We start from the raw sequence: 21001 nt of genomic DNA, 5'->3' as shown, positions 1-21001 counted from the left end.
TGACAATCTGCAAAATGTGTGGTAATGAGATCTCATGTCAATGGTTCTAAATAGCAAATAATTGATGGCGAATCATAACCGATATAAAACCCAAACACACGTAAATTCGAGATGTCAGGCTCGTATCCAGTAACCAATTGTAACGATGAATGAGGTTAGGTAGCAGTGGGCCTCAAGCGGACCAACATAGCTGCGTGCAATATTGCATAGTCCTAGGCAGATACCGGCAGTTTGGTTCGCATAACAGAAGTCTGAGCTATCAAGTAAAGACGCTTTATGAAAGCTTCTGCTATGCCGTTTTGGGTGGGAACATAAGGTACAGGATGTTTAACTTCAATCCTAACTGACATGCAATAGTCATCAAAAGTCTGTGACGTAAACTTTTCAACGTTATCTAGTCGAATCGACTTGATCGGATAATCAAGGTGGTGAGCCTTAAGCTTAATAATTTGTGTTACGAGTTTTGCAAATGCAGCGTTGCGTGTGGACATTAAACAAACATGTGACCAACATGTCGATGCATCAACCAACACCATAAAGTATCAAAATAGTTCGCATGTTGGTTAGATGGGTCCACAAATTTCCCCTTGAATCCTCTGAAGAAACTTAGGAGGGCTGTGAATAATCTTTGTAATTAAGGGTTGAGTATTTAACTTCCCCAAAGAACAAGCTTTGCCTTGGTGGGAATCCAACGTAAGGAGGTAAATGATGCCCGTGTGATGATTTGAGGATATGGTGCATCATGGCATGTCCTGGTGTCTCATACAATCATGCCAAAGTAGCAAAGTGCTCTGGAACTTGGGCTCAAGGCTGGCCAAATGGTGGGTCTCTATGCCGTAAATGACTGTGATGTACAACTCACTCGAGAGATGTTCCAGCTTCTCGTGAATACGCTTCTAGCCATACTCGTAAAAAGTGATACAAAGAAATTCAAAACCACTATCTTTAGTAGTTTCAATATGATATTGATTATCTCGAATATCTCTAAAACTCAGCAACGTTTTTTCGGAACGTGGAGAATAGAGGGCCTTTTTAATGGTTAAGATAGTACCATTAGACAACATTATAGGGCCCTTCCGTATCCTTCAATCAGGTTGGATGAGCCTAAGAAGGTTGTCAAATGTGCTTTCTTAGGTACGAAGTTAGTAAAATAGTATCACTCACGCAATATGGTGTGCGTGGTAGCACTATTAGCTAGACAACTAACTTACCCACTAGATATACCTAGAAATAAATTGATTGAATTGGTCACATGCATAAATATAATTCCATTCATTCAATTAATCAATTCGAGAAATAATATCCATAAAATAATTATCCATAATTCATAACAAACCAAAACCAAACAAATTATTCCAAATACTTAGAAAAATTGTCCAAAAATTAAACCATAGACATAAGAAATAAGGGGGTTCGTCCACTCCTAGTGGGTTCAGCCACTAGGGGTGAAAACTCCCTAAAAACATGTCTTAAAAGAATAAAACTTATTTGTCCATAAGAGATGATGCTATTGAAAATCTAATATCTCCATGGATGTAGTAGCATCTTCAGGATGTTCCATATGGACAAAGTTAGACTTGCGATAGAAATGATACTTGGCAATAGCCTTTGGGGTAACTCTACATACATCTGACCAATGATCTTTTGATCCAAAGAGGTAGCACATGTCTATTTCAATGGTAGCCGATTGAACGGTAGCTTTTCCGATGTTCTTGAACTTTGGGGCCTTAGATGCAAGGGGTTGGCAATTCTAGGTCAAATTTTCTCCCTTAGGTGGGCCTTAGCTCTATTGACCTTGATCCCGTGGTTAGGCTTGTCACCCATTACCACGGCCATGATGATGTTTTCATCGTTTGTGGCTGCTAGAATTGGTCGCATGCGCTTCAGGTGCAACGTTCGAGCCAATGGGTCAAGCTTGATGATTTTTCATCAAAAGTTGGTTCTACTTTTCAGTGAGAAATAAAACAGATATCAAATCCAAAAATTTGGTGAACTTATGCACCCTATACTGTTGTTGTAGAACAATATTGGTGGCATGGAAGGTCGAATAGGTCTTCTCCAAGATATCTGCTTCTGTTAATTCCACTTTACAGAACTCAAACAGTGATCGGATTTTACAAACTTCAAAGTTGTATTCATTTATGGACTTAACATCTTAGAAGTGTAAATGCTGCCATTCATGTCTTGCTTCAGACACGTAAATGTCTTTCTAGTGATCGAACCGGTCCGCCAGATGGTGCGTGGGTCCTCCTAAGCGAGGTACTCAGTCTACAGTGCATCATGGATGTGTCTTTGAATGAAGATCATTGCAGTAGCTTTTTGAACTTCATCAATGGGGTTGGCGTCTGTAGATGCCTCAATGGTGGCTCTAATACCCTTTGCAGTAAGATGAAGCTTCACGTATTGAACCTACTTCAAGTAGTTTCTTCCAGAGCAGCGAAATCAAGTTTGTTCAAGTTCGACATGTCCCTAAAACAGACGGTACAACAAAACGTGGTTAGTCATATGGTAATCCATAAACATACATCATAGAACATTGGGGTTCTATAGACATGTATTGGTTTAATTTAAGCATGAAGGCTACATGTTTCATGTGGTAAGTTTTGAATGAAAACTTCAAGTTTCAAAGGCACTAAATATGAAACTACAGGTTCAATTTAGTTTTATGAATGATTAGTTCATAAAGGAGAGGTTCCTACAAGAACACAGAATGCAATATGTTGATTTAAGTGTAGTGGATTTGAGTTGCTTCGGGAACTCAAGTGTGAGAGCTTTGAGACTATGAAAGGATGTCAACGGTTCAAAGTAGAGGAATAAATTATTGAATCGTTAATGTCCATCCAAAAGTGATCATCGAGTCAATAATTTTGGATTAATTATCAGATTAATAGATTGCAGGTCACTTTTAATTAATTCAATAAATCGGGACCAAAGGGGATCGATCATGGAAGCAAAATAATGACAAACGGGTCACATTAGCTTTGGTTGGTGATAAACCAAGTGATAATTAAAGTACCCTAAAAAATATTATTTAGGTGTGATTTATAACAAGGGGATGCCAAAAATTGGCATGGGGTTTAAAAAATAATGCGGCCCAACCAAAAGTGTGCTAATTGCGATGTGGGGATGAGCCCAGTAGCATGGCTATAGGCTATTGGGCCACAAGAAAGGTTGTAGGCCTTGGGCCGTGTCATCTGGGTGGGCCCAGCAGCAGGTGCTACTAGTTTGGGCCTAAAACCGAGGTAAGAGGCAAGCCCAGGCCAGGGCTGGCATACGGGTTGGTGCAAGGAAGCCCAGCCGAGGCTGGGTTTTGAGTTGGGGCCTGTTAAGCCCAACAAAAAAACCTGTGGGCAATTGGGCCAAAGGATGGCGAAGCTTAGTAAGCAACACATACTTCATGCAAGCGACCACAGACCATGCTAGTAGATGGGCTAGGGCTGCATACCCATTCCAAACTTGTAACGCCCCAGCCTCGAAATATTTATTTTCGGGAAATAGTTCCAAAGATAGGCCTAATTCAATTCTCCTGTTTGATTTATTACCAGTACACTTTATCTTTTTTTTTAAAAAAACATCCTAACTACTCACATAAGTATCCACCAAACTTACTTAGCAAAACATATGTTTATATTTTTACTTTAACACCAATACCTTCATATTCACTCTAATTCCCAACAAGAGATCAATCTCAATTGTCCAATTACCATAATTACATAATTTCCTGCTTAATTTATTAAACGTTCACACAATTTATAACTAGAATTTATATATACAAAACATAAGATTTCCTTTTATAATAAAATTCCAAACTCCTTACTTAGTTCAATTTCTCAATCAAAGCTTTGTCTTGTTTATTTAATCTCACTTATTGTATGGATGCATCTAACGTCTCGTTAGACTGCCTACGTACCCTAAATAGGGATCAAGCCATTTGTTGTTCACATTTCCAAAAATTCAAACCAAATCCAAATATATTTATTTAATCCAACATATACCACAATCGTATTAATATTCAAACCACAACAGTTAGGTCTCAAAAGCATAATTAGAATAATGAAATTTTCATAAAAACACAATGTCGGCTCCCTAGCCGTGCGCCGCAACACCCACCACCGCAGGTGGCGGTCGAAAGCCTCGGCTCGCCAAAAAATTGAACTATTTCTAAAAATTCTCAAAATTTAGTGAAATGAAGATCTCAAATAGTAGAGCAAACTTTATACCTGTGGCCAATTCCAATTTGGCCTGGAAAGGCTCCAATTTGCCTCGAACCCGCTGGAAACCCTATAAATGGGTGGCCCCAGAACGTCACCTCCGATGCTTCACCGGCCCTACCATTGTTTGGGCTTTGTTCCAGACCTCAAGGGGAGTCTAATGGTGGTGGAGATAGATGTAGCTTGCTTCAAATTTAGTTGATTCGAACACACACCCGCCGCACCCCACCGTGCGGTTTCTCCCGATTTAAAGTCCACATCCCTATATTTTCGGGATGTAATGGGAAGAGGGAAGGTCGTGGAGGGGTTTCCAAGTGGTTGTTTAATGTAATTCACAGGAAAAAAGGGTGAAAACCCGTCGGAAATATGTACGGCGCCGATCTGGTCGGGTCACCAAGACCCGGTCCCTATCCTCCGTTTCTTTTTTTCTCTCTTTTCTCCTCCCCGTTCTCTCTCCCCATTGGTCCCCCTCTCTTCAATTCCTTCCTCCTTTTCCTCCTTTCTATTCTTTTCTTTTAATCACAACCATCGATCTTTTATTTTTTCTCTTCAATCACAGCCACACATGTGGCACAATTCATGGCTCCAGATTTCTGGAGCCTTCTAAATGGAAATAAAATTACCAAAATAGCCCTAATTTTATACATTAATAACTCTTTCGTTAGAACTCCATTTCACGAACGGTTTGTGCCTACGTGTTTGTGAGTTCAAGTCCTATTCAAAATATAAATTGTGACCTAAAAAGGTCTACGGATTTAAATAGTTAATTTCCAAACTTTAAACCTCGTAAGCACTTTAATTTAAAACTGAACTCAAATAAATTAATATAAATTCCCGAAAAATAATATAAACTCTCAATACCACAAGTACGTACATTATAATAATTCCCGTAACAAAACTTTACGATTTTCCCAATTCTATCTTCGGTACTATACATCGATTTAATTTCGATTTTCTTCACATATTCACAATTATGAATATAAAATTCATATATTTAAATTTTTAGGGTATTACAAAACCAATCCCAAGCCAAGGAGGTAAGGTTGTCTTTGCTCGCAGCAAGCTGATATGAGCATATTTATGCGACTTTGTTAGCTTGTTTTCTTGCATTTAGCAAGTTAGTTTCTATTTATTATAGTGATTTAAGCTATTTTCGTGTGTTTGTAGGTTTAAATGATAAAGTTGGCAAGAAAGTGCAATTTGGAGCTATTTAGAGCAGTTTTGGGCTTGGAATGGATTGCATATGCATGGAGCAAGGTGGATGGACGAAATTGAAGATCAGAAGAGACTAGGAATGTGCTTAACATCTGGAAGAATTAAAGAGGATAAGGAATCAGCCATGAAGAAGGAAACATTATCCAAATTACCTTATCTTATCCAAACCTTATCCAACCTTATCTTATCTTATCATATCCTAATCTTTTCCTACCTTAATTCTAGCTACAAAGAGGACTCATTTTCACATTAAATCACCTAAATATCAGGTTCTAGAAGCCCTATTTTCGTGCCCTAAGTTTATGCCACATGTAACCCTTCTAGAAGCTCTAGAATCTACCACAAAGACCATTCCTTGTCCTCCCTGGAATCTGAATGAAAGTGTCCTTGTTCTTTGGTGATTTGGAGTCTTTATTCCTCTCCTTTTTAGCCCAATTTCATGCCTTCCCTTCACCCTATAAATACATGATGTTGTAGCACTCATTCATTGCCACCCTCTACCATCAGATCACCACACCATCCACTACACCTCAAGAGCCTAAATTCATAAAATCCCCATTGTGCCGCAGTAAGGAAGGAAGGAGGAGCCACCTGGAGCCGTGCTTTCCATTCAAGACGTTGGATTGTTGGAGTGTTTCTAGGTGTATTCTATCTTTGTTTTCAATGTTTAAATTTAACTATCTTTGTTTAATTGTGAGCATGAGGAGCTAAACTCGTTTTAGTAAGAGGAGACTTTGAAACCATGATTTTATTTGTAATATGAATTGATTACTTCTAGTTGTGATTTCATAAATCGTGAATACAATTTACTTAACTATTTGATTAAGAACTTATTCTTATATGTTAATTAAGGAGGTTTACTTAGTTTGCATGCATGAATTTGATGCTAGAATATAAGGGAGTTTCACCTAATCGTTATGAACTTATATTCATAAGTAGTGGAGGTTGCTAGTCATGATCGTGTTAAGTAAATTCCTGGCAGAATTATCATGATGTTCATAGTTACGAATGTCTTGTCAATACTTATGATTTTCACGAAGCTTAATGATCTTTGATTGTATCTCTATTATGTTGTTCAATTAGGGAACTATTGAAGAATAATTTGGTTGCCAATGCGTATCCCATCCAATTCAATGACTAAAGGAAAATCTGAGGGTTAATTAGTGCTGTTCACGGTTAATCTGGGGCGTTGAGGTTCATGGTTTATTGGAAAAGTAACTGGAAATCAATTTGTATGAAAATGTATCATGTGTGGAGAAGGACCCTCTAGCTAGCCTATCACCCATCAATTCACCCCAATTTCGTGCAACTTAGTTTAAGTTTACAGTCTGCTTGTTTTTACCTTAATTTCATCCAAAATCCAATCCCCCTTTACTTTATTGTGTCAAATTAGTTAGAATCTGTTTTAATTTGTTTCTTTTAGTGTTTTGAGTCAACATAAGTTAAAATTCATCCAAATTACTCCTTAGGTCCTGTTTTGAGTCAATTTAACTTAGTTTGTGTGTTTTGAGTCAATTTAGCTTATTTTGAGTTATTAGAGTCTAGTTTTCTGTTTTTGAGTCTTGTTTAGTGTTTTAAAGTTTAATTTGAGTAGATTAGCATCCCTTCTAATCCTCAGCCTAGAACGATCCCTACTTACATATACTACAATTATAGGGTTTAATTTGTGTGTTAGAATATATCACATCACAAGCCCAAAGGGCTGCTACGATGGATCAAACGTCAAAACGACGTCGTCCTGGGACGTGCCTGACGCGGTTAAGCTGCGGGCCAGTGCGGTGGTGCCAGCAGCGGTACGGCGGCGAGCCGCAACCGTGCAACATTAAATTATTATATAAGCTTTGACTCACAAATTTCACATAGCAAAATAATTGCGCAATGCATGAAACATATATATATTGACAAATATATGAAACATATACAATATATATCGGAAGGAAATTATAAATATAGGGGGTTCATGCATCATGGGGAATGTTTTCATGCTTCGTGGACATTTCAAATATCTTACTTTATTTTAAGCATACCTGATTGGCAGAAAACAAATAAAAGCCTTTGAATGTTGTAGAAGAAAACCTCCTCCTACGATCCTTCAGTTCCTTAGCTTCTGGCAAGAGCATGCTAATAACATGTTGTAGGCCTATTTGACTGAATTGTATTTAGGACTAGAGAGGGAGAGAGGCCGGCGACAAGAGAGAGAAGAGAGAGATTTAATTGTGAGGTGTGTGTTGTATCACCCCCTTGTGCCCTTATTTATAGTAGTAGGATAGGTTAAATCCTTACCCTTTTAGGATTACAACTCTAATAGGATACTAACTACTAAAGGGAATATTCAAAGATATCCCTAGATACACTAGGATTTACACAATCACACTCCTATTCTAAATATAATTGCAACAATTGACTATTTATAAAAGTTTTGGAGAATTATATTGGCTAAAATAAAAGTTGAAAATAGAAAATGAAATTTGAGAATGAAATAAGAATATGTGTAAATGGAGGACTTCAATTACTAAAATCATAATTAATTTTGGTTGGATCAACTTCCCTTTCTATAAAAAACAAATAGGGCTCAAATTTATTTTGGTAGGGTGGATATGGACGACTTGCATACCACGTTTTACACTGTCACATGACGTTCAATGTTAATAATACAAACATATGTGTTTATTTTTTCAGATGTACTTGTGTTATTGATATGAAATGCTCTAAATTAATCCGTGCCAAACGATTTATTCTTTAAAAGATAGCAAAAAAGAGAAAAAGTTAACACTTTACCAACAGAATTAGGTTGGCTATAATAACAAACAAAACACAAAGTTGTATCCAAAAGAAACTATTATAAAGTATAATCTCAATTGCAGCTATGTCATACGGTATGAAAGAAATAACATCCTATCTTACTTTTCCTCTGAATTTGAACACAAGACATTAATTATTCCTTGCTTCCAATTCCAAAAGAAGAAATCATCACAATGGAAGACAACATAATCTAGAAGTTAGGACTAATAATAACACTTAAAATCAATTAAATAATAATAGGGTCTAGTTGGGGATCCTTCTCTAATGGAAAACCTTTCATCATCAACATAAATTATTCATATATCGATTTGACATCGCCATTATTATTTTAAACAAATATTTGCAGTTTCCACATAAAAACAAAGGAGAATACATTATATACTCCTCTCAAAATCAATTTATTATGCTCCAATCCATGGACTCATTCAATTTCTCTAGAACTTCCAACTTTTCAATAATTAAATCAATGGAACTCAACAATCATTTTAGCAGACCAGACCTGTTCTCCTAGACCTCGCGGTAAGAAAATTATGATCACTTATCGTTCAATTTTAATTCAATAGTAAGTGGTTATTTAATTTTTTTGTTGTACTTTTTTTACTGTTGATTTAAGATTGAACAGTAAATGACCATGATTTTATTGAACTGTGGAGTGTAAACGAACCGACTCATAATTTTAATATCTCAATTCTCTCTAATGGGTCACTATTGATTCTAGGGGCTTATAAACAATTAGCCCAATTTTTTTTCTTCCGGCTTGGCATGTGAATTTTAAATTGCAACCAAATCTTCAACATAAAAAATAGGAAGATATAATGTGATTTTTCTATAGGAGTCAAGAGCCCTCAATTGGCCGACGCTTGTCCAATAATGCAAATAAATTCTTATTCAACTGTAATATAATATATCGTGAGTTCCAAGCATATATATAAATTTGATACTAAAAAGCGTAGGCAAATGGGAATTGGGAGGTCATTGTTCTTCTTGCTTTCAAAACCATATATTATAGTAATAGCCAGATATCAAGTGCCAATGCTGGGGGTTTTAGGTGTCAATCCATTCCCATGCTTCCTGCTGAGGATTAGAAAGCCATTCCACTAGTTAATTTTTAAACTTTGATTTCCTCGTATTTTTGACTCACCTTCTTGGATTTTAAGAGTAAATTTGTTCGTAATATCCCCACAACAATCTTTGTTGTATATTATATTACCCACTAAAATTCAATTAATATGTAACCAGCCATTTCAAGTGGGTAATTGTCACGCCGAAAATCTGTGACACCGATTCCAAGACATGACTCCAACCTAACAACATATAGCTTTAATGGAGTGACAAGTATTGATAATGAATTCCACATTAACGGGAAAATAGATTTTGCATGGGTTTGATGGAGTTAAGTTTCTTATTGCCAATTGGTTTTGTGGTTGAACCTCAACTTCTGTAATGGTATCAAAGCAAGTTGTCCACATGTAATACCCAACAGCCACATGTGCTATGCATTACCATGTTTGTGTTGTCCATGTGTTAAGCTTGAATTTCGGCACGTGAGAGGGCATGTTCAGAATGAAATCCACATTGATAGGAGAATGGACCTTGCATTGACTTATAAGGAGTTCGGCTACTCTTTATATTGCCAATTAGTTTTATAATAGAGCTTCAATTTGCTATAACAAGAGCCGCCATATCACACTACCAAATTCAAATATGTTTTTCTATATGACGTTGGTCATACTTAGTGAAATGTTCTATTTCATACCAATTGGTATCTTATGCTGCCAGAATTTAAATCAGTTAAATTAGTGATCAAGTTGAACCTTGCATGAGTGTGTCATCTCTTTCCACATTCTGTGTTTAGTTCAAATTAATTATGACGTACGTCATTGATATCTTGGTGTCGCACGATGGATCATTGGTGCACTTGGGCATTAAAGATATTCAAATCTTGTTTGTTCATGATGTGAAATTTGGTTTCATTCAAGTCTATGAACAACTTAGAGTTTATCATCCTTTTATAAGACAAATAAATATTTGGCTAAGTTAAACATTGTACAAGTGAGAAGAATATCATTAGATTATAGTATTTAGTAACACAAGAAAAATAAATATTTAAATAAATATTAACCTGCAACCCCCTAGAAAAAGAATTATAAATGTTAGCATAATCCCTATATTAGTGAGTTTGATATAGTGAGTTTGATATCAATTTATTCTTCTACCCATGTAAATATATTTGACACACCCCAACCCAGAATGTCCACTTGAACTCTAAATCGAGCTATGCTGGTCGATACCCGGAAGGTGACGAAGTCATAAAGTGTGGTGAGGTGGAAAGTGTGAGTAAATTTAAAGCTACAAGTGCCTAAATGTAAGAGTGTGCATGTGAGCGGGAGTGAACGCAATTCACACGTGATGTTAGATCATAAGTACAATACAGTAAAGGTAGGATAAGAATTATATTATCGAAGGTACACTCCTATACCAACATTTATCAAGAATCCTCGTCGATACGAAAGCTCTGCTACTAAAACCTGGAGGGGCGAAAAACAAGGGTGAGTGGGCTTAAAAATAAAGTTTTGTAAAACCCTTTCAAAACTTAATAACCCCTGGCTGTAAAACAAGTATAGTTTCCAAATATATATATACTACATAAAGTATGTAAATACTTACTGTGAACGACAATATATTAGAAATATGAAAAATCATAATATTTCACCTATAAAACATATGACAACCGGTAGTTACCACATCTCACAATAAACGAACATGTAATATCGGGTGCTCTTTGACAGATGCCATCACATGAGTTCATGCAGAGATGTTCTGACATGAACATGACTGGGTGTAAAAATGATTTACGCTCTAGTACTACAATCACGTGAAGACTGGCGCTATGCACGTCACATACGAGTTCTAATTTCTTATAGCAATCTAGGACATGACTGGCACCTACAATGGATCCAAAGTGAGCATACGGTGCGATGTGAACATACACATGAAGCCTGCCCTTTCTTCTACGCGAGTACTGACACCAGTGTAGCATACGATGAGCAAATAACGTAAATACAATCATGGAACGGTAAATTAGTGATTCGCACCGACATAATACTAATCAATAAAATATTAATCAAGGTCATAAATAAAATCCCATAATAGTTCGCCTACCTGTGCATCTTGGAGGATTTAGCATATTGTCCTAGGTTTCGTCAATACGCTAATTTCTAAAAGCATTAGTCTAATCTAGGTGTAATATAGAAAATTCTTTAATAAATATATAAATGGAAACTAAATAAATGTATAATATTTAAAAGCAAATACCCACTTACAGTTACTTACGATGTCACAACCGTTCGAGCTAGGAAAGCCAAAGTCTCCGATAGTAATCGCACCTAAGCATAATATTGGGACCCATTAGTAAAACTCAATTAACACAATTAAATTTGAGAAAATGGAGTGCGGATTTGGAATCAGGGCGTCGAGATACGCTTAGAAAGGTCTAGGGTAATTTCGTAAAAAGTCAACAATCAACCATAAAAAGTTAACCAAGCCGCCCCGGCTGTCAACTATATTAAAACTTTGGAATTTCACTAAATGGATGTCAAAAACGGACTCAGCATGTTGAAATATTGATATATCAAAATCCTTCTATATCAACTCTTCATTTTAGTTTTATTAATTGGCAATATTGAGGGATAAGGGACTCACACTCATAACCTCGTGTGTAAGAAAAAATGTTCTTAACAAACAAAGCAACAAACCCCTTAACGTTTTCTTTTTGTAAATATATATAAGTAAAACCTCTCTAAAGTAATACTGTATAAAGGAATAATCTCCTTGAAGTTATAAAACATTTTAGTCACAACTTGGAACCAGTTATGTATAAGAATAAACTCCACATTGTAATTAGTTATAATTTTTCTTGATCTCATATTAAGGAAACACACCTCCATATAGTTCTAATTTTTTGCTTCCAATTTAGGTTTGATGCTTTCTTTTTGCACAACTCAACACAAATATTTTCTAAAACTGATCTTTCATAGACCTTGGGTGGCATGGTTGATTTGATAAAGAAAAAAAGGAAAGGTATTCAATACCCTTTATATACACAATGGGGCCTTGGGAATCAAGGAACAACCCCTTGGAATACAAGTAAAGAAAGTACGTATGTGCAAGAAATAAAATACTTAGCTCCCAAAGACTCCTATTTAGAAAATCCAATATTCATTAAGGACAAAAAAGTTAAAAAATAATATTTTTTAAACTACACCTCTATTAAGTAATAACCTCCCTAAGAATATAAAATTGGGTTGTCCCAACTTGATGCCTTTATAGAGGTTTTATTGTGTATACAAACACATACACACACACTTATACTCCCAACTTGATGACTTTATAGAGGTTTTATTGTGTGATGACTTTATAGAGGTTTTATTGTGTATACACACACACACACACTTATACTCCCAACTTGATGACTTTATAGAGGTTTAACTATATATATATATATATACACACACACACTAGCAATTGTACACATGCTAAGAATGTGCTTATTAAAATTTGGAAAATAAAATTTACAAAGAGAGAAAATATAAAGTGGTCACTAAACCTTTTTGGTGACGATCTTCAAACGATTTTTTGTCGCTAAAGAGGTTGTTCATATCTTTAGCGACTATTTCTGGATAACTATTTCATCACTAAAACTTTATTTTATTTGGGATAAAAACGTGGAAGGGAGAGTGGAGGCAACTTATATGGTAGGCTAGTTGTGAGGCTTTGAAAAAAAAATATAGTAAAAATTTATTGTCTTTAATTTATTTTATTGCCCATAACTGTTGTTTTTGAACAAATATTGCCAATAACTTTTATTTTGGTTATTTTTCTTTTGTTTTGTTGACATAGTTAATTTGATCTTTTCACCATCTTTTTGTTAATATTAAGGATTTTGTTAATAGGTAGTTTAGATATATACAAGGTTGGGATCCAGAGACACCCATTTTTTGACACACATTTTGACACTCATTTTGTATGGCTCACTTCGCAACTTTTTTCAAAGACCCAAACTATCTATTTTTCAATTAATCATTCATAGATCATCTTTATAAAAAAATCAGACAAATCCAGAACAACTAAAACATTCATTTTTAGTGAAGAAGGTGGATGAGTACAGTTCCTCAAGAAACACTAAAATGACTATCATTAGTCCAAATGGTCCATTGAAATAAATTATGAAGTGGATCTTACAAAATAAGTGTCCTCTATATATTACCATTCTAAGCTACACTAAAAAAACAAGAGAAATTAAACATAAAACGCATTAGATTGAAGAAAAAAACGACATCTACAAGCACAGTCCAACCCTCACTTGTAAACAAATATTTAAGTGGGCATCGCCTTCTCATAATTTGAACTTTGCATTAGCAATAGCCAATAGGAATAAAAATCACTAGGACATTGAAATTTCGAATCGGAGGATTATAGTAAAATATTGATGGTAGACTCGGACCATCACCCCAGCCCAACCGAAAGCAATTACTAAGAGCTGGTTTGGTATTGTTGTGTTTTGAAAAAAAACTATTTCTGCTGTGCTGTGAGAATAAGCAGTTGTGAAATAAAGCAGCAGAGTGTTTGGTAAAATTTTTTGTAAAAGTGCTTTTGAAAAAGAAAAAAAAAAAAAAAAAAAGCAGTATTATAGTATTTTGTAAGTTTTTATGTAAAACAGATGTGAAAAAAAGTCGGTTTTTCAAAGTTGGGTTTTGCAGCTTCTTGTTTTTGCTTTTTTTTTCACCCAAAACTGTGAAAAAAATGTTGAAGCTGAATGTTTATCAAACACAAAAATAGCTCCCAGCTTTTTTTTATACAAGTTTTTTTCAGAATCATCTCAGTACCAAACCAGGCTTAAATGTAGCACGAGTGATCCTCTCCTGCACATCAAAACACGAAAAGCAAGGTTGCTCATTTAGTTAAATCTCATCTGCTTATTCATAAATAAATAAATGTGCGAAGGAAAATTTCCGAATGTAGCACTACCGTCTGAGGAAATATGACAGGCATATGCCACTCAACTTCGGCCTTATTCTATCTATATTTTAAAAAAGTGTGAACTTCTGTGGCCGAAAAACGTGTCAACTTTGTGATAAATATTATTGTCTATTCCCATCGAGGCCCAGGTAACTGGGGTTTGGGCTGTTCAGTTTTAGCCTCACAAATGATAGGTTTTAATGCTTGGGTCGGCGATGGGGCCTAAAGAATCTTGGTGCTGCTACTGCTAGTGCTATCTATGTTTGTAGGTCCAATATTTGTTATTGTGGGCCTTACAATAAGCCCTTCCCCACCAAATAACACCCACTAAAACTTTATGCCTTTCACTTGAATTATTTGGTGGTACATTGGTTCCATTGTTTTTGGAGTTGTTTATTCACGGATAACAAGAACATTTTGCTTTAGATTGTAATCACGTTGTCATTTGGGTTGAAGAGACCAATTCATCATGAAATATGGTGCGCCAGAGAAGACCTCACTTGGTCGAAAAGGTTGATGAAGTGACCTTTTTTTACAAAAGAATCCAAGACTCTTCGTTGGCAAGACTTGAGATAAATAGTCAGCCACAAACTTGGGAGAATCCCCGTCTATCCAGTTAGTTCAGACTCCTAAGGCAAATTGACTCTACAACCCTGTCTATCTCAATCATCGTCCGTTGGCTGCCAACCCAAACCCGTCTATTCAATTGGAATTTGTGCTTGCAATTAGTTTTCACAAAGGGTGTGAAGGATTTCACATAAAGCATATGATTTGTGTGTCAAGTTAAAGGTCTTCTTTACATTGCCAATCCTCTTGTATAGGAGCAGATTCTTTGATGGCCACGTCTGCCGAGTTGTACAATTCTAATCGTACTACAACTCCTTGGCATATCATCCAAATGCACTTGGAATTATCTTTTGCAAATCCTCCTTCCACCAAAACTCTGTCACCACCGAGTGTAGCTTTCTTTGACTTGAACTAGGATTTTAAGTCTAATCCTCTTATGAGACCCATTCTTATTTCATCTAGACGAGTTTTGATCCTTAAACGATCTAATATATATCTAATGAAAACTCAACCTAATCCTCAAAATCCTAGTTTGTTTAGGACTTGACCGAGCTAATAGCAACTCACTACTGGGCCAAGTATTTCACCATTGGGCTGAGACTTTCAGCCTTCTTTCTGCTCTAATTCTTTCTTGACCCAAACTCAAGATTTCAGGCCCAGACACATACGTACATTACCATTAAACCCTTGAAAAGAAAGAAAGAAAAAAAAAAAAAAAAAAAACCGTGATTAGCATATACTAAAATAATATAAAAGTTACCCTAAAAGTAAAATACCCAACAAATATGCATATATGCGTAACGCATTGCATTGCAAGCCTAAACTTGAGTTAAGAACCCTTGTAATATTTAAAAAAATATAATTTATACAATATTTATACTATAAGGTGAGGGATTTGAACCAAGTTATATGATGAGCCTATCCTAATAAATGAATATAGAGCTCACCATTTATGATATTTAAACTAAGAGTTTCTCACTTACAATTACAAGAAAAATACATCTAAATCGTAAAACTAAACTAAATGGGACGAATCAGCAAACTTATGGCCCTAAAAGATATGCTGGCAACTTCACATAAAAGTTGAGAAAAACAATCACGAGAAATATATAGTTGGGGTATCAAGCATCAAACATTTTCCTAAAATACAACCAAAACCAAATTCTGCCTTCCTCCAATTGAAAATTGAAATGGATTGAATGGATTGGAGGGCATTCAATGATGGCCCTTTGGTTTGGTTTAGTTTAGGCGTCAAACACCATTAACCACATGGAATGTCTAACAAAATAGACTTTTGAGATGAACAATATAGAAATAGATTTTTTTTTTAATTTTTTTTTATTGGATTTGGATCGAATGTAAGATCCTAAGGATTCTCACATCCTATCCGTTTATCGTACATCGTATGACCAGTTTTTGTTAGATACTGTTTGTGTTTAGTTTTAAATAAAAAATTCATAATGATTTATGATTGCATGATGTATAGTAAACGAGTAGGATGTGAGAATCCTTAGAATCTTCACAAAGATGATCCTGATGGGATCCAAATCCCTTTCTTTGGGAACCAGCTAGTAAGAGCAAAAGAGAAAGACCCACATATTTGTGGAATACTGCTCCCTTTTGCCTTGTGAATTATTCAACAAATTTGTGGACCAAAATGTGTTTTAGGGGGCAATTAAGACTTTGGGAACCAGATAGTAAGAGCAAAAGAGAAAGACCCACATATTTGTGGAAAACTACTCCCTTTTGCCTTGTGGAAAACTACTCCCTTTTGCCTTGTGAATTATTCAACAAATTTGTGGACCAAAATGTGTTTTAGGGGACAATTAAGACTTTGGGAACCAGATAGTAAGAGCAAAAGAGAAAGACCCACATATTTGTGGAATACTACTCCCTTTTGCCTTGTGAATTATCCAACAAATTTGTGGACCAAAATGTGTTTTAGGGGACAATTAAGACTTTGGGAACCAGATAGTACGAGCAAAAGAGAAAGACCCACATATTTGTGGAATACTACTCCCTTTTGCCTTGTGAATTATTCAACAAATTTGTGGACCAAAATGTGTTTTAGGGGACAATTAAGACTCATCTGGGGCAATCAATGGAGGACAATTTAACAACTCCTTAAACCCTCCTGTTCATGGTCCTCCAAATTGGTTTCAGAAATCTCTGTGTAAACTGCATATAATTTGATTCTTGGTAATTTAGAGTGCATAATTAGGCACATAACAACTAACGTCCAACAAATATTATAAAAATCTATTTCCATTACAAGGGAGAGTTGGTTTCTTCTGAATGAGGAAGAAGCAACTGCATTACATACATATTGGGATCTTCTGGAAACAGAAAAGGCAAAAAAAACGAAAAAAAAAAAAGATCAAATTAACACAGAGACGGACTACTCACACAAGCTGCAAACATTAGGTTAATAAAGGAAACAGAGGGGGAGTGGTATTGGGATTGGATTACATTGGATTGGATTGGATTATTCAACTTCTCAATTTGCTTCGCTTCACTTGTATTCCAAGATCATGTTGTTCTCTGGAGCCAGACCAACACAAGCCCTCAGTATGTTCTCCAGCATTGCCCTCTGCTTTGACAGTGCATTCACCACGGGTGTACCTGGCGGAACCTGTTCTCCCAACACCATCACAAATTAGTATTTCACCACAGTTACACATGTATAACAGATTATACCAATGACAGCCCGAAAATCATTCATCTCAGAAAGTCCGGAAGAAAATAACTAATATTTGACTTACAAGAGGAGCCTTGCTGAGGTAACTGAGAATTGTAGCCACAGGGTGGAAAGAGTGGAACTTGGCCTGCAAACACACCGATATAACGATATTAACTAATGTCACATTTACATTTCACATCACACTTCGTAATGATATTAGTTACTGTCACAAGGTAGTTAATTAAGCATACGTCTGCTTCCGATTTGAGCTCGATACGGGTGCTGAGTTCAGCGAGGAGAACTAAATCGAGGATGATAGGAGCAGCCAAGAGGGAATCCTCACAGGTGTTGTGCAACACAATGGTGCTTTTCCCACCCATGAAAATCTCAGAGGTGTACTCATCCAGGGCTCTCTTGCTGTCCCCAACATATGGCACATACTTGATCACCACAACATGGTCAGGGTGCTCGCCGGGCCCGTAGAGGATGCCATTGCTGGACACCATGTCATCCACAACATTGCTCTTTGAAATCTCTTTCGACCGGAAGGTTTGCGGTGCGGAAAGGTTCATGCCGTCATTGTTCCCAAGATGGTTGTAGCTCACTATGGATGTTGGCTTGATTCCAGCCCCAACAAGGAAATCAACCAACACAGACTTCATCTTGGTCTGACCACTCTTAAAGTCATCCCCACCGATCAAACTGTTTCTCCTAATTGCCAAATCAATGAGTCCTGCCAATTTTCCAATATTCACATTCAAATTTCCACTACAAACTCTTCACTACTAAAATGTTTTCAAAATATTGAAAAGACGAAAAGGAAAAAAAAGAAAAAGAAAAGGGTTGTTATTAATTTGGTAGCTAAGTAACAGGGTAGGGTACCTGGGACAAAAGTGTTTTGTGGGCTTCCATTGATGAAAGGAACATTTTCAAGAACACAAGCTATGGCATACAATGTGGAAGGAGAGATCTCAGCTTCATTCTTGTCTACTGAACCCAACAGGTTCTCAACGGTGTCGTTTAGCCCCACAATCACATTACTATACCTTTCAGTGTTGGCAGTCCACAGCACAACCACCTTGTCCACCTTGCTCTTCTCCTTGAACTCCCTGTTAAATTAAATTAGCACACTCAAGCATTTTATTAGCACCAAATTAACTTTCTTTGCCTAAAAGAAGAAACACCTTCACAGTTAATTCTACTTAATCCAGTATTAAATTAACTGCTTAAAACACTATTATCGTTACCTAATGTCTTCAATGACTTGTTGGAGTTGTTCCTTCTTGGTGCCCTTGATGACGTTGTTGGCACGAGCACCTTGGTTGGCAGCGATGAAATCGGGGTCGTAGATTCCAGGGAGTGGGAGCATGGGCTCCATGTATGGCCTCAGTTGCTTTTGCAGATCAATGTCAAGGACCTTTGCCCTTGCCATTGCATCTGCTAAGTTCAAGTCACTAATGTCCCAACCCCCAAATACAATGTCATCGGGCTTCACCTGAATTACCAAATCTTGAATTACAGCTAATCTATAATTAATTATACATAATCATTTAAATAACACCATTTAGGAAATTAAAAGTAGAAAAAATTACCATAGGCAGGAGGCTCTTGAACGGGGCATAAATCTCCTCGCCGTTGAAAGACCCAACCCGGATGGATGAGGCTTGGGTCAGTGAGCCGAAGTAGTTGGCTTGTTGCACCTTGTCTTTGGTTGCCCAGGAGATTCCTCTGAGATATTACAAAACCCATATCTTACAATTAATTAAAAATTCATTTGCAACCAAATTCGTACATCTGAGAATCAAATACAAACAACCAATCGTAAACATTGGAGATTGGATTTGATCTAATTACTTAATTGCATGAGGAAAATGAAGAAACTGAAGAACTACTCACTCTCTGTTTGCAATCACACCAGCAGTGAGGGTTGAGCCATTGTTTCCACCCCAACCCACCAGCATTACCCTGCATACCAAAATTAACACACACATCAAATGAATGAAAACATAAAAAATTTTAAGTCTGACCCAGAAAATATATGAAAGAAACAATCACAACCCAGAAATTAATTATTATTATTATTATTTTTTATTTTTAAGGAAAAAAATGAGGATGTGGGATAAATGGTGCAAACCCTAGTTTGGGGACATGGATATCAGTCTTGAATTCGTATTTGACAGCTTTGGGCTTCACAATCCACTGATACCTTCCATTTCTGTTCTCATGCACAAGCGCAGTGGTTTCGTAGCTGTACACCGAATGAATCTGGTTCTCTGTATACACCACGTTCGGGGACTCTACCTTAAAGCTATCGATGAACATTTTCTCTGTTTTTTTTTTTTTTCCTTCTCTTCCTTCCTAGGAAATTGAATTTTCTTGGGAACCAAACAAGATTGGAGAGGAGAGGAAGATGAAGGTGTAGCAATAGTTCTGAAATCTGAATCCTAAGGCTTGCACTGCGCCATGAACTTGCTCCAATGCCTTGTATTTATAGAGTGGATGTGACAATGCAGATACACGTGGCTCAGCTGAGTGGCCTCTAGTGCCCCTGTATTATTGGCTCTTTCTACAAAGAAAGGCCTGGCCATGCAAAAAGCAAAATACTGAATAAGTGAGAAAAAGGAAATGAAATGAAGAAAGAAGAGATCCATCTAGTATCTACACACTAAATTTCTCCATATAAAAAATATTCACAAGTTAATTTAAACAACAAATACATTTACATTAAGAGTTCAGAAGGAATAAAGTGATATTGAACTTGCCATTTACGAAATTTAAATTGTAGAACTCCCTCTTACAATTAAAATAAAATACCATTAGATTGTAGTATTACATGAAAAAAGTTCATCTATATAGACCTTTATGTTTTACATTATAATGAAGGTAAATTTTATTTGAACCCATATTATGTATCTCAACACCCAGCTTACTTTTTATACCCACATTGTATTTGATTTATCTATCATTATCTCTTTACGCCTAACATTATTTCCAAAACCGCCCTTACTTATCAAAACTCAACTCAATCAAGCTTCTTTTGACACCCAACTCAATCTACTTAAAAATAAAAAATAAAACCCTAACCAGTCCATCATCTCCACGGAGCAAAGCCCCTTCTCTCTCTCTTTAAAAAATCCTGACATCTCCCATGGTTGTCATTCTGCACCCCCATCTACTCCTCCGTAGTCATCCAAACCTCTTCCTCTTCCTTTTCTTCATCATTTGACATCTCTAAATTTCTAGAGCACTAATTAGCTTAATAATTGGTATGTGTTCAATCGATTGTTTCAATTTTTACGTATTGATTCCTTTTTCTTTTCAATTAAATGAGCTTTGTGTTTAATGAGTTTGGTATGTTTCAATTAAATGAGAATCTTCTAGACTCTATATTCCTATATGTGGTAGAAAAATGGGTACGTCCATGATAATTTTTTATAGATCAATGAATATTTTTAACCATGGATATTTATTTATTTATTTTGTTGAAATCGTGGATATTTATTAGATA

The 21001-nt window shown here is 36.2% G+C and overlaps 1 protein-coding gene across 1 annotated transcript; it reads right to left on the bottom strand.

Moving 5' to 3' along the window:
* Nucleotides 1-17046: 17046 nt before the first annotated feature.
* LOC137737404 (inositol-3-phosphate synthase) lies at nt 17047-20074 on the bottom strand. Its single transcript, XM_068476866.2, has 8 exons — nt 19628-20074; nt 19390-19458; nt 19086-19221; nt 18741-18988; nt 18376-18602; nt 17745-18226; nt 17576-17638; nt 17047-17445 (listed from the first exon to the last, which is right to left on the bottom strand). The coding sequence occupies exons 1-8, from the start codon at nt 19813-19815 to the stop codon at nt 17326-17328; spliced, it is 1533 nt and encodes a 510-aa protein (XP_068332967.2). The 5' UTR covers nt 19816-20074; the 3' UTR covers nt 17047-17325.
* Between the last annotated feature and the right edge of the window lie 927 nt (nt 20075-21001).

This window comes from Pyrus communis, chromosome 15 (genome assembly GCF_041283825.1).
Source record: "Pyrus communis isolate YQ-2024b chromosome 15, ASM4128382v1, whole genome shotgun sequence".
In the NCBI taxonomy this organism is placed as follows: domain Eukaryota; kingdom Viridiplantae; phylum Streptophyta; class Magnoliopsida; order Rosales; family Rosaceae; genus Pyrus; species Pyrus communis.
The sequence above is the reverse complement of the archived record's forward strand: the minus strand, read 5'-3'. Positions and strand labels throughout refer to the sequence as shown.